Source organism: Phyllobates terribilis, unplaced genomic scaffold, assembly GCF_046119375.1.
Source record: "Phyllobates terribilis strain yellow unplaced genomic scaffold, ASM4611937v1 Scaffold_11__3_contigs__length_659146591, whole genome shotgun sequence".
NCBI lineage: Eukaryota > Metazoa > Chordata > Amphibia > Anura > Dendrobatidae > Phyllobates > Phyllobates terribilis.
Window position 1 is genome coordinate 66,374,612 of NW_027362771.1, and position 12,425 is coordinate 66,387,036.

General features: G+C 41.5%; 1 protein-coding gene across 2 annotated transcripts in view; it reads left to right on the forward strand.

The window, feature by feature from the left end:
• TCERG1 (transcription elongation regulator 1) overlaps positions 1-12,425 on the forward strand; it is a 59,037-nt gene that overhangs the window by 25,556 nt on the left and 21,056 nt on the right. For both annotated transcript variants that reach the window (XM_073651281.1, XM_073651283.1), the window contains 5 exons: positions 1,485-1,645; positions 2,585-2,651; positions 3,200-3,326; positions 5,456-5,545; positions 6,478-6,596. In XM_073651281.1, the coding sequence (XP_073507382.1) occupies positions 1,485-1,645; positions 2,585-2,651; positions 3,200-3,326; positions 5,456-5,545; positions 6,478-6,596 (564 nt within the window). The remainder of the gene's footprint in view (positions 1-1,484; positions 1,646-2,584; positions 2,652-3,199; positions 3,327-5,455; positions 5,546-6,477; positions 6,597-12,425) is intronic.

Here is a 12,425-nt window from a genome sequence, read left to right on the forward strand (position 1 = left end):
TTGGTTATTAAGGTTTTAATATGGATACTGCCTTTTTTGCCTGCCAAGAATCCTGCCTGTAGTGTACAAGCACTGCTTTACCTTTCATTGTTGCGTGAGAGGGGAAAAGGGATCAGTATTGTTGTGGGCAGTCTGTTTCCACACCTGTTTTGTCCAAAAACCATTTTCCCATTTTTCCTTATTTAAAAGACTGTTGCGTTTCCCATGCTTGGTAAAGTGATGGCTTTCGTCAGCTGAGTTTTGCTTCTTCCAGTCTATACTGTTTTTGCTGGGATCGCTCAGTGAGACCACCTATAATGAGCACAGATGGACAAAACGTCTCAAAAGTTCAAGATAATATATGATGGGGTCCACCAAATCAACTACAGCCCACTCTGCTTCATATGAAAGGCTAGAAACTGACAAGAAGTGGACTAGTCCAGTAAATACTTATGTTGTCATAGCCTGTGGCCGAGTGACTCTTCTCCAGTATTCTGTTCATACTGTTAAAGCCTGTCTGCCTACTCAATATAGGCAAACCTCTTATGTACCCATGGGACTTTCAGCCAGTAGCTTATCTGCCATAATATCAGAGTTGTATGTGACAGGCAGAGTGAAATATCATTTGTTGCAGTAGTGTACTTTGCGCAGGTTTGTTTCTCATAATAACTTTCAGAATATGAATGGCAGAAGACAGTAAAACCTCCTTTTCTTTTTAATGGCCATTTAGTGAAGGCTATGTGTTGGCTTCAATACGAGAGATTTTTTTAAATAGTTATTAGGTTGTACAAACATTTTGATTTTATATCATTAAAACGTATCACAGGGATCACTAAGGAAACTGCAGCCACCCAGATATGTGAAGGGGAAGCAGTGCCACGTAAGGACTGTAGCGCTGCTTCCCTTTCACCGTTTTCCCTCTGCACCCCTGGGGGCTGCTGCTAGGGATTTTGGGGCTTTCTGCAGTCAGGTCGCCAGGAGAGTACCGGTGCAGGCAAACTTTAGAGCCAAACCAGTACTGGGGCTTCTTCATTTCAGGTTTGGTGATTCCAGAGGTCAGACCTCCACTGATTTAAAGGGAGAGGTCACATATTTATGGAATTAATTCTCATTTAATAAAGATAAGCCTAGAAACTTCCCATCCATTAATTTCCCACCATTTTAAGATTTCTGCAATTTAGTGAATAGAAACCCGAACTGGTAACTCCCAGCTGATGCCGTTGCACTATGAGCTCTTCATATTATCACATCAATATAAGGGCAAACATCCTTAGCCTCTGCATGTATGCTACGCCGTATGATCATTTATATAACATGAATATGTATTAGTGTTTTCCAATCATACAACTGTGTTATCTTTTAATGCTGTCCGTGCATCTGGGGTTATGCTTCTTAAATAGCATGGTGTCTGAGGTATGGGTTTCACCTGGGTGACGACTGTTAAAACAGTTGATGTGCTGCCATTGATCCTTATTATAGTTTACATGTTATTTTTCTATCTTTAGGTGTGTGGTGTGGACCGGCGATGAACGCGTCTTCTTCTACAATCCCACTACACGTCTCTCTATGTGGGATAGGCCGGAAGATCTCATTGGAAGAGCTGATGTTGACAAAATCATTCAGGAGCCTCCACATAAGAGGGGATTAGAAGATGACAAAAAATATTGTAAGTTGAGACCTAGTAGATTCCTTAAACAATAAATTTGAAATGACTACTTCTTCATGTATTTATTATACTTATGCTGTAAGTGTGGTAATCGTAATTCCAGGTTTCTTCTGCAGTAAATGGTAGAAGTGTTCCCTGCGTTAGTTTCAGACTACCCCTTTAACCAACACTAATTTATTCATAAATGTCTTTCTATTTCATGTAATAATCTAATTGCTTTATATTGTACTTTAATTAAAAATTCCCTACCGTTCCCTCTGTTGTTTTTTTTTTTTGCCAACTTCCTGTTTTGTTGACGCTCTGTTTGAGAATCCCCAGTGCATGCTGGTATACTCGAACGAGACGTCATCAGGGGTAAAGGCTGCCCTGACTGCCGCAGCCGCTGTCCCCACCCTGAAATATAGCGTCATCAGTGATGTCCATTTCAGGGGGCTGTGCTAGTTGCTGCTCTACTGGGCATGCGTCGGTTGTCAATTTCGACGGATGCTCAGTCGATTCTTGTCATTTTACAATATTCTTTTTAATGCATAGTGACAGTGCACTCCCTCGCCGGCTCTGATGAGAAGGCAAGAGAGCACGCTGTAGGTGCATAATATAAGGAGAGAACCTGGTGAGCAGCAAGAACAGAGACCACCCCTGCCGCCGAAACTGTCGTCCCTTCCTGGGACTGGTTTGGACTCTGCTGTTCCTGCTCTCTGCGTCATCTCCTTACTGTGCACACTGACTCTGCGCTCTCTTGTTGGCTCGTCTCATCTCAGGAAAAAAAGAAAACAAACAAATTCTGTGTCTGCAAGGGGTTAATGACCGTTTTAAGCTATACATGGGTCACTACAGCATAGAACAGCACAGCCTTAAAATGCAATTTTAAGCGGGTACGCAAGTCATTTTGTATATAAAATAAGATTATTTTTTTATGTTCATATTTTTTGCTTTGTACAGTCAAAGAAGATCATGAATCAGCAGAAGATGCTAATGATGATGAGCCCATAAAAGCGAAGAAGAGAAAGTGAGTTGGCAATCTCTAATGTATGCTTTCATGAACGGTCTGTGTAGTATTAGCAGCCAGCAGACAATTTAAATGATGTAATCCAGAAATAATTTCACAGATTAACGGCCTGTCCAGACATTGGGTGACTTGATTTCTTTCGGTCTTGTGTGTTTTGGCCACTTTAGATATTCCCATATTGTTTTTTATATTGTTGTGTATATTGTAGAAAATTGAAAGCTAAATGTAGTTGTTGTGTTGTAATAAAAAATTCACCTAAAGTTCAATCATTATACATGCTAGAATAGAGTGAAAGGTACTTAAAATCTGCTATTGTGGTAATGCTAGTTCTTAGCAAGTATCTTTACATCTTATCAATGTGGTCTGTAATTCATGACTTAGAAATATTACCATAAGAATCTGAGAAATTGAACAAACTGTAGATTTTATTGGTTCTAAAAATGGTACTTTTATGACAAAAGCCAGTAGATCTACTTAACAAGTGGCAAGTAAGTCTGCTCCATGTAACAATACATTTACACTTGTTTCCGTCTTCCTTTTTCATATAGGAAAGATGACACTGAGTCCGACAAAGAGACCGCTATGGAAGCTGAAATTAAAGCTGCCCGTGAGCGAGCCATCGTTCCACTGGATGCTCGAATGAAACAGTTTAGAGATATGTTGCTGGAGAGAGGGGTTAGAAAATCATCTTTTGAGATGTATATAAATCTTTTCTGATTTTTGCACACGAGTCAGTAAATCTTCAGTAACAGGGTTTATCTCATGGTAATCAGTTGCTTTCCTGTGCCTAAAGGGTTATTCTCATCTTCTCACTCTAAGATACTCTATCACATTTTGATTGTTGGGACCCCACTTCTTGGATACATCCTCACTTAATTATCTGACCTTGGGATGGGGGGGGGGGGGGTGGATTGGGTATAGAGTTCTGGGACCATGCTGTCTTTTGCAACTCGGCCACAAAGCAGAACACTTCAGCAGGATTCTATTTAGATGAATGTGATTGGTGTGTTTTGGTGGCCTATTGCACTCCTGTGTCAGAGATTCTGAACAAGATCTGCACTGTGGTCCCATTATTCTGTGTCCATGGAAGTCCCAGAGTTCAGACTTACAACGATCATAAAATGATGGAATACTTCATCATTTTATAAGATGGGAATATCCTTTTAAATCTGGAAACGTCTGCTGTTTTTTATCTTAAAATATTGTATCCACCATAACTGATCCAAATTCTGGACACTTAGACTGTCATTTTATAGCCTGCGATACATTTTAAACTAAAGATAAATGACACCATATAGATATCAACCACTGAGGACTCTCAGATTCCAACATTGTTCTATCTACTGGCTAACACGGTATAAATATTCTTTACCTTACCATATAGATATTTTCTTCTTACATATATAGTGAGAACTCTCATTATTTAGAGTCCATAGTCTATAAACGAGAGCGGACCGTGCGTTCCAGAAGTTTAGAGATGAAGGGGAAATTCGAGACCAGGTCTGTGTTAGCAGTGCAGTTCTGGTCGAGGGACTTTTACAATGTGTCTTTTCATGGCTGTTGCAACGCAAGACCAAATTAATTTACAACGGCTAACTTTGCGCCAATCTGTGAATGTAATTGGCTGGAAGACCCCCAAATTCACCGCTGTAATCAAATACAGAAAAAACATGTCTTGAATGTCCATTCTGGCAGCATAAATTTACAAAATGCATTGTCAAGAATCAGTTTGCTAAAAATGGAAGTGATTAAGTATAGTCCCTTTCCAGGAGACCAGGGAGTGAGAAAAAAAATTGAGTAGAGCCCGTGATGTGTCACTATCCTGCTCTATCTAGGCCTCCAGTAATATGATAGTGGTCAGTAATTCCCTGACCTCTAAAGCATGAGCCTGTTCTGAAAAGTTCCAAAAAAGTTTTTTTGTTTTTTTTTATTGATTTGTATTTTTTTATTTTTAATGTGGTATGGGATTTTAGCTTCATCATCCACCATAGATTTTTTTTACCTTTTTGCAGTGGATGAAATGCATGCTCAAAAAAACAAATCTGCACATAAGAAATGGAGTTATTATTGTGGATTTTTTTTAAAGCCAACATTAAAAAATAGCACAGCTCTCCCCTATTTTAGCCCTACAATGAGTCAAATGTTTATGTAAATGATGATAAAGTTTAAGCGCAATTGGCACTATCTGTAATGTTAATCTGTGAGAGATCGTCTCCTCTAGCAAAGTTTAGTAAAATCTAGTTAAGAAATTGTTTGCCATGTAAAATGTTAATGATGGCCTTATGAATGTACTTATTCAACATCACTTCTTTCTTCTATAGTAATTGGTTTTACATTTAGACAGTGTTTGACATATGTTTGTAGTGCAAATGTTACTTTACAACTTTCAGGAGAAAGTGACCTGCAATGAATAGACTCGTTTCACTTGCTTTTTGGGCATTGAAAGGGTTATGTGTCTCGAACCTTCGTAGGGCACATTATACATCTTCAAGGGTTGCTTTTGAAGTGCTTTCTAAATGTCACTCAGTAGTGGCTATTTTAATGAGTTATTAGCTCTGTTGCCTCTGAATAATTATGACAAAGTGTTTCGAGCCAATTAGTGTTGAAAATGTGCTATCCTAACCCCCTGCCAGTTTTCATTCATTAGTGATGAAAACTCCATCATGGCTTTTAGCTCTGTCCTGCTTTCAACAGATGTGCTCTACGTTTACACACAAACCTTCTTAGAGAGGCTCCTAATACTGCACTACTGGGTTAAGCAAATTTTATTCTCTGGCTTTCTTTTGTTTCTTTCTTTTTTGAAGGTATCTGCATTCTCCACTTGGGAAAAGGAGCTTCACAAGATTGTATTTGACCCTCGTTATTTACTCCTCAATCCCAAAGAAAGAAAACAGGTAATGATGCTTCACCTAAAGTGCCCCATATTTTGATGTGACATAAGAGGGGTTTTTCTAGCTTGAAATACCTTCATTTTATTACTCATGTTTGATCGGAACAATAAAATACCCTGTGCAAAAAGACTTTGTCATTTAGAATGATAAATTTGTATCTTTGCAGCATTGAAGGAGGTTTCCCATGAACAAAGCACATTTTTATCAATAGATATTGGAAAAATTTGTTTCACACTTGGATGTGTTGAAAATTGTTCTGTGCTGAGATAATCTTATAAATGTGCCCCTGCTATGAATTGTGTAATGGCTGTGTCTGACCGTACAGGGACATGGTCTGATCATAGCAAAGCTATCGACGAGGGGAAGAAGCGAAAGTCACTTATGATAAGTGTGCATACAGGCGAGACGGCAGGAGCTCACATCTGCTGATTTCCCTGCCTGTACTTACACAGGAGTAAGTGTTTGTAATGCATCTTCAGCCCTCTGAGCTCATCATAAATCGTGTCAGTAACGCGGGGGCTGAGCTTACGTATTACTGACTTGATTTATAATGAACTCACTTGACTAGTAACATGGCAGAAACGCTCACTCCTGTGATAAAACAAGGGAACGTTGCCTCAGGGAGCAGCTGACTGTGAGCCCTTGATGTTTCATCTGTACACTCACTTATAAGTGATTTAAGCTTCCTATCCTGGCCAGAAGCTGTGCTATGTGTCATTACACAATACATAACAGGGGCATATTTATAAGATTATCTCTACTCAAGAACATTTTTTTAATGCATCCATCCAATTGTAGAACTTTTTATTACAAGATCTATTTATTGATCTGCACTTGGTTCACGGGACAACCCATTTAAGCTATCATTTTTTTTTGCTTTTATTGTCCTTATTCAGTTAACTGCAGTTTTTACTTTTTGTCTTTTATGCCTGTAGGTGTTTGATCAGTATGTTAAAACGAGGGCAGAGGAGGAAAGGAGGGAAAAGAAGAACAAGATTATGCTATCAAAGGAAGACTTCAAGAAAATGATGGAGGAGGCAAAGATTAACCCAAGGTTTGTCTGACTTTAGTAGATATTCCAGTCTGAAAATCTGACTTGCACAAAAATATGCTAAAGCATAACTATTGTTTTAAATTTTATTGCATAAATCAATGGTACACATGAAAAGTAACTTTGTCATTTATTTTTTCTCTTGCACTTCATTGAGGGACCCAGGAAACAATCGATGAATGCTGCTGACACTAAGAAAAAGAAAAGTTGACATCTCCTCAGCAGGTTCATCTGCCTTTTGGCACCAAGCTAATCTGTTTTGTTTTAGCTTGGTGTTAGGAGGCAGACACAGGAATGGGATCAAGACCAGTTTCTCCCTTTTATTTTTTGTTTTCTTTTCTTCCCCTCTCGTTAAGATTGGGAAACATAGTGGAATGACCTCTTTGTCAGCCGCTTAGAGACCGAGCGCACAGTTCTGAAACGGTCACGCTGTAGCCCCTCTGATCAGGATGGCAAGACACAAATTACCTAATGCGACCACTTTCAGATGACCAAGTGGACAGTACTTGTCTCCTGACCCCTTGATTGCCCACCACAGCAAGGCATGATGTATGGAGTGAAGATAGATCTCAAGGTCCCAGTGAAGATGGAACCAGGGAAACCTGATGACAGTCTCCAAAGACTTCTAAAAATCATGGACATCCAGAGCCCACATCTTCAAGACAGCTAAATGCATTTCCACGCTCTGCATGCATCACAGCCCTTTTCGCTCCGTAGGGAATCTTAATTGGTCAGTGGGGGCTTCCTGGGCCCATCCATCCTTCCCTGCTGGTTGGCTCTTTGCACTTCTGGCGGGCTTCTGCACTAATCTGGCCTCTACGCAGCCTCAGCAAGCCACAGCACCTTTTTCTTGGCTCCACTCACTTCTCGCTGTTGTACTGCGCTATTTTCTCTTTGCACTCAAGAGGAATAGCTCCTTCCTGGCCTTGTCCAGCTAGCGTCACCAGTCAGGCATTCAGCCGTCTTCAGGACTGGGTAGGCTCTGCTGTTCTGGAAATTAAACTGCTCCCTTTTGAAGCTTCTTTTTTCTCTTTGTACCTCTAGTTTTTTACCATGCCTAGTCTCCGAGAGCCACTCATGGCAACCTGTCCAGCCTCCCCTAGTTGTGCACTGTGTACCCCTCTTGCAAGTGAAAATTTCCCTCTAGCCAAATTGTTGCTACCTGTGCTGGTTGGTGCCGCACTTCTCACAGGGGCCACCCACTGCCCATGGTTAAGAGCATGTCCTCTTCCCCTGAATGAGCTGTAGCTCTTTCCTAGTCTGTCGCTAACTTAGGCTGGAATCAGACAAGCGTATAGCATCCGATGCCATAGTATCTGATGCGATTTGTGAATGACCATTGGTTCCAGCCCCGCTGCGAGCGTGAGCCTTCATCCTCTCGCATGAGAGAATCGCAGCACATGTGCGGAGGAGACAGAGAAAGTAATTTCCACATCTCCTCCATTGCCTGTCTCTTCATATTTCGGACTGCACTGGGATGACATCCGCATGCAATCCCATGTTTTGCACACACCCATAGACTTGTACGGGTGCATGTGAGCCGTCTTGCTGCAAATCGCAGCATGCTGCGATTGTTCTCTCATGCCAAGTCTGCATGGAAAATAATCCCTGCCCCATAGAATAATACTGGTCCGAGTTCCATGCTGTGTTTTATCGCTTAGCACTCGGTCGTGTTATATGCTTGTGTGACCCCGGCCTTAATTAAAGTATCTCAGACCCTGGTCTCTGTTAAACATCTGCCAAACTTTTTTAATGCCCCTGGTACTCTGACCACTTCACTTCCTAGGGTGATTCAGACCCACCAGATACTCCGCACCAACATGGCAGATCGCACAGGAGTTCCAAGCGACTCCGAGGAAGTTCCACCAAGGCTCTCTTCCCTCATCCAGGGTGGACTCCTTTTTTCACTCTCCTGAGAACCAGATGGTGCTGTAATCGGACCTCCAATCAGATCTGATTCATACCTAGCCTCTGACCAGGCGTCTTATCAAAGAGACATAGTCAAGTCTCGTCTACATCTTGAACCAATCCTTGAACGCAAAAGAAGCAGACTCTTCTTCATCTGAGTAGATGATGCCATTCAAGGTCAGGCTAGCAGCCAGATTTTTCCCAATTGACAAGGAATTTGACAAAGTACTGTCAAGAGTGAAAGCACTCAGATGTTTCCAGAGACGGACGTGCATGGAAATTCTGTATACCTTTCCTGAAGAACTTCTCGACAACTAGGCTTATTCTCCTTCAGTGGACTCCCCGTTGTCTTGGTTATCTACAAACAAAACTCATCTGCTTTATGACTGAGCATCTCTCAAGAACCATTTAGATAGACACATCGGGTCCTTGGCCAAGTCTGCCTCCAAAGCCCCGGGCTCTGCCATGTGTCCAGCCGTTTCCGCGATATGGATCTCCAAAGCATTCTCTGTGTGGACCAACCATCTATGCCAGGGCATTATTTCAGGCTCCCCATCCATTGAAGTGCTAAATCTCGGAGACCAAGATCGCTCACATGGGAAATTATCTGGTTTCTGCTTTTCTCAAGGCTGCTCTGCTCAATATCGTGGCCTTTTCTATAGTTCTGTGACTAAAAGCGTGAAATGTGGTTCAAAAAAACCCTTACCAGCCTTCCCTTCAGGGTTCCTGACAGGTCAGAGCTCAATTGGAACAGATAATTTTTGATGCCACTGGCAGGAAAAGCAATGTGATCCCTCAACAAAAGCTCAGACGTGTTTTTTTCTAAGTGAAGGACTAAACTGTTTCACTCTTTTGTAAATTCTAATTTAGGCATGGGCCCTAACCGTCAGGAAAAATCATCCGTGTCTCAAGAAAAGAGAACCTTCTTTAAAGCCAGCCCAATCCTAGCGGTAGCCGAACAGGTCTTCCCAACTCAGATCCAACAGATTTTCCTCAGCATGATTTCCCTTCCAGGAAATTCTCTCTGGGTGGGCAGCCGTCTTCTCAGTTTCCAGTACGCATGGCTCTCTGCAGTAGTCAACGCCAGTGTCAGAAGTTGTATCTGGATACAAAATACAATTTTCCTCCCTGACGACAGCATCTTTGAATCTTGGACTCCAGACTCCTTCCTTGACTTCCATTTTTTTTTTTTTTATCCAGGCCATCTCATCCCTTTGTTGATCAGACCTTATTGTTCCCTTTCCTCCACAAGAGCGCGCCGAGAGTTTTTTCAAAACTTTTTGTTGTACCCAGGAAGGGTAAAGTATCTTCATTTGGTCATAGCCTCCATAGAACCTGATGAATTTCTGTGGACATTCAGGATGCCTATCTCTATATCATCATTTGTCTCCGGTCACCAAAAGTTCCTCCTCCGTCATTGTCAATCAGTCTTATTTTCAATTCATGGCTCTCCACTTTGGGCTGGCAACTACACCTAGGGTTTTTACACAGATCATATCCATATTTATGGCCACTTGTTCCAGGGGGACCATAGTCATCACCTACCTGGACAGCATTCTTATCAAGGCTCCCTTTTACTCCCTTTTCAAGAGTCTGGCTTCCCAGTCACAAATTGGGACTTTTCTTCAGTGCATGACCCACTCGGTACATACCTATCAGGCCCCCTTGGTATCTCATTCTGGTGCTAGATGCCTTACAATGTTCTGCTTTTGAACTGATGTGGGGCCTCTATTGGCTTCTGCTGTCCTGGAAGGTTGCCCTATTTGTAGCGATCACTTTAATCAGAATTGACGGCTTCTTGTCATTCTCCTTTCCTTTTCCTTCATCTGGACAAGGTGGTAAAGTGGTCTCTTCCTTCCATCTTAATGATAAGATTGTTAATCTTTCATTTTGTCCTTCTCACCGCACTGAGCAATCCTTACTCTTACAGCTAGACCTGGTCAGAGCTGTGCATCACTACTTCACTACGGTGACTGCATCCTTCAGGAGTTCAGAGTCCCTTGTTTGTCATCCCAGGCCGTTTGCCATTAGGCTTCTGTTTTGCAGCTCTGAAAGGCTGCTATCTTTCTCCACACTTTCTCAAAGTTTTACAGCTTTCATACCTTTGCCTCGGCAGAGAAATATGCTTCTTTCTCTGCCAGAATTGATCATTTATTTTCAAAATTCTGAATTTACGGTTAAAGTCTGTATTCAGTGAAGACACATTTTTTACATTACTGAGATAAGAGATGACAGTTACTACTGGTAAGATCTTATGTTGAGAGGAAGAGCTAGAGGCAGAGCTCATTCCCTCTACATAGGAGATGATTGCTACTGATAAGATCCTGTTTCATGAATCTAAAAATCTGTATTTGCTGAAGACAGATTCTACCCATGAATTGAGAATGATCAGTCCAGGAGAAAGAATCATATTTCTCTGATCAGATATATTACAAAGTTGCTTATTTTCGTGTGTACTATTGATTTCTGAAATAAAAATTTAAAACGGCCGATACTCTTTTAAGGCGACAGATATGAGTTTTGCTCTTTAAGTTTCTTGAATTCTGAATTTGCTATTTAAAGAATTTGAAGCGCCAAATCATAACTGCTGACAAAAAAATGTAATTTGTAACTAAAATGCCTGTTTTATACTTGTACTGACCTGTTTGCTTGGGACAACTGATTAGCTAAAAATTTAGGTAAATGTTTACAGTGCGCTGAAGTGATCCTGCAGATAACACTGACAAGTCCCATTTGCAAATTTTCCAACATGACGTACAAGTTTCTAACCCCTCCCTGGGCAAAAATTCTACATATACTGCCTTGAGTTACAGGTTACTGTTATATGGTACCAAATTCGCCAGGGTTGTAGATGGAGACTAAAAAATGAAACAATGTATATGGCTTTTAAACCCTTAATGACCGCCCATACCTTTCTAAGGTGCTAAAGGTGCCGGTTAACCCCAAATAAATGCAATAAAAAGCGATCAAAACATTGAGTTTACCCCAAAATGCTTTCAATTACAATACTTCAGGATGGCGACCTTTAAACGCTGAAACAGGAAATGCTCTCCTGTTTCAACACAGGGAAGAAAATAGAGCTGCCAAACTTATGATCACAAGTGATTGCTGAGGATCAGAGCACATATTATGAAATTATCTAATTGATATATTGTATAATCTCTTGTTTGATAAACATTAAAATGGTTATTCCCATCTATAAATATTCAACCGTTCTTGTAAAAAATTTTTATCTACTATATAATTGTCTTATCGTGTCTGTCTGTGTGTCTGTCTGTGTGTCTGTCTGTGTGTCTGTCTGTGTGTCTGTCTGTGTGTCTGTCTGTGTGTCTGTCTGTGTGTCTGTCTGTGTGTCTGTCTGTGTGTCTGTCTGTGTGTCTGTCTGTGTGTCTGTCTGTGTGTCTGTCTGTGTGTCTGTCTGTGTGTCTGTCTGTGTGTCTGTCTGTGTGTCTGTCTGTGTGTCTGTCTGTGTGTCTGTCTGTGTGTGTCTGTCTGTGTGTGTCTGTCTGTCTGTCTGTGTCTGTCTGTCTGTCTGTCTGTGTCTGTCTGTCTGTGTGTGTCTGTCTGTGTGTCTGTCTGTGTGTCTGTCTGTGTGTCTGTCTGTCTGTGTCTGTCTGTCTGTCTGTCTGTCTGTGTGTGTCTGTCTGTGTGTGTCTGTCTGTGTGTGTCTGTCTGTGTGTGTCTGTCTGTCTGTCTGTCTGTCTGTCTGTCTGTGTGTCTGTCTGTGTGTCTGTCTGTGTGTCTGTCTGTCTGTCTGTGTGTCTGTCTGTCTGTCTGTGTGTGTGTGTGTGTGTCTGTGTCTGTCTGTGTGTCTGTCTGTGTCTGTCTGTCTGTCTGTCTGTCTGTCTGTGTGTCTGTCTGTCTGTGTGTCTGTCTGTCTGTGTCTGTCTGTCTGTGTGTCTGTCTGTGTGTGTCTGTCTGTGT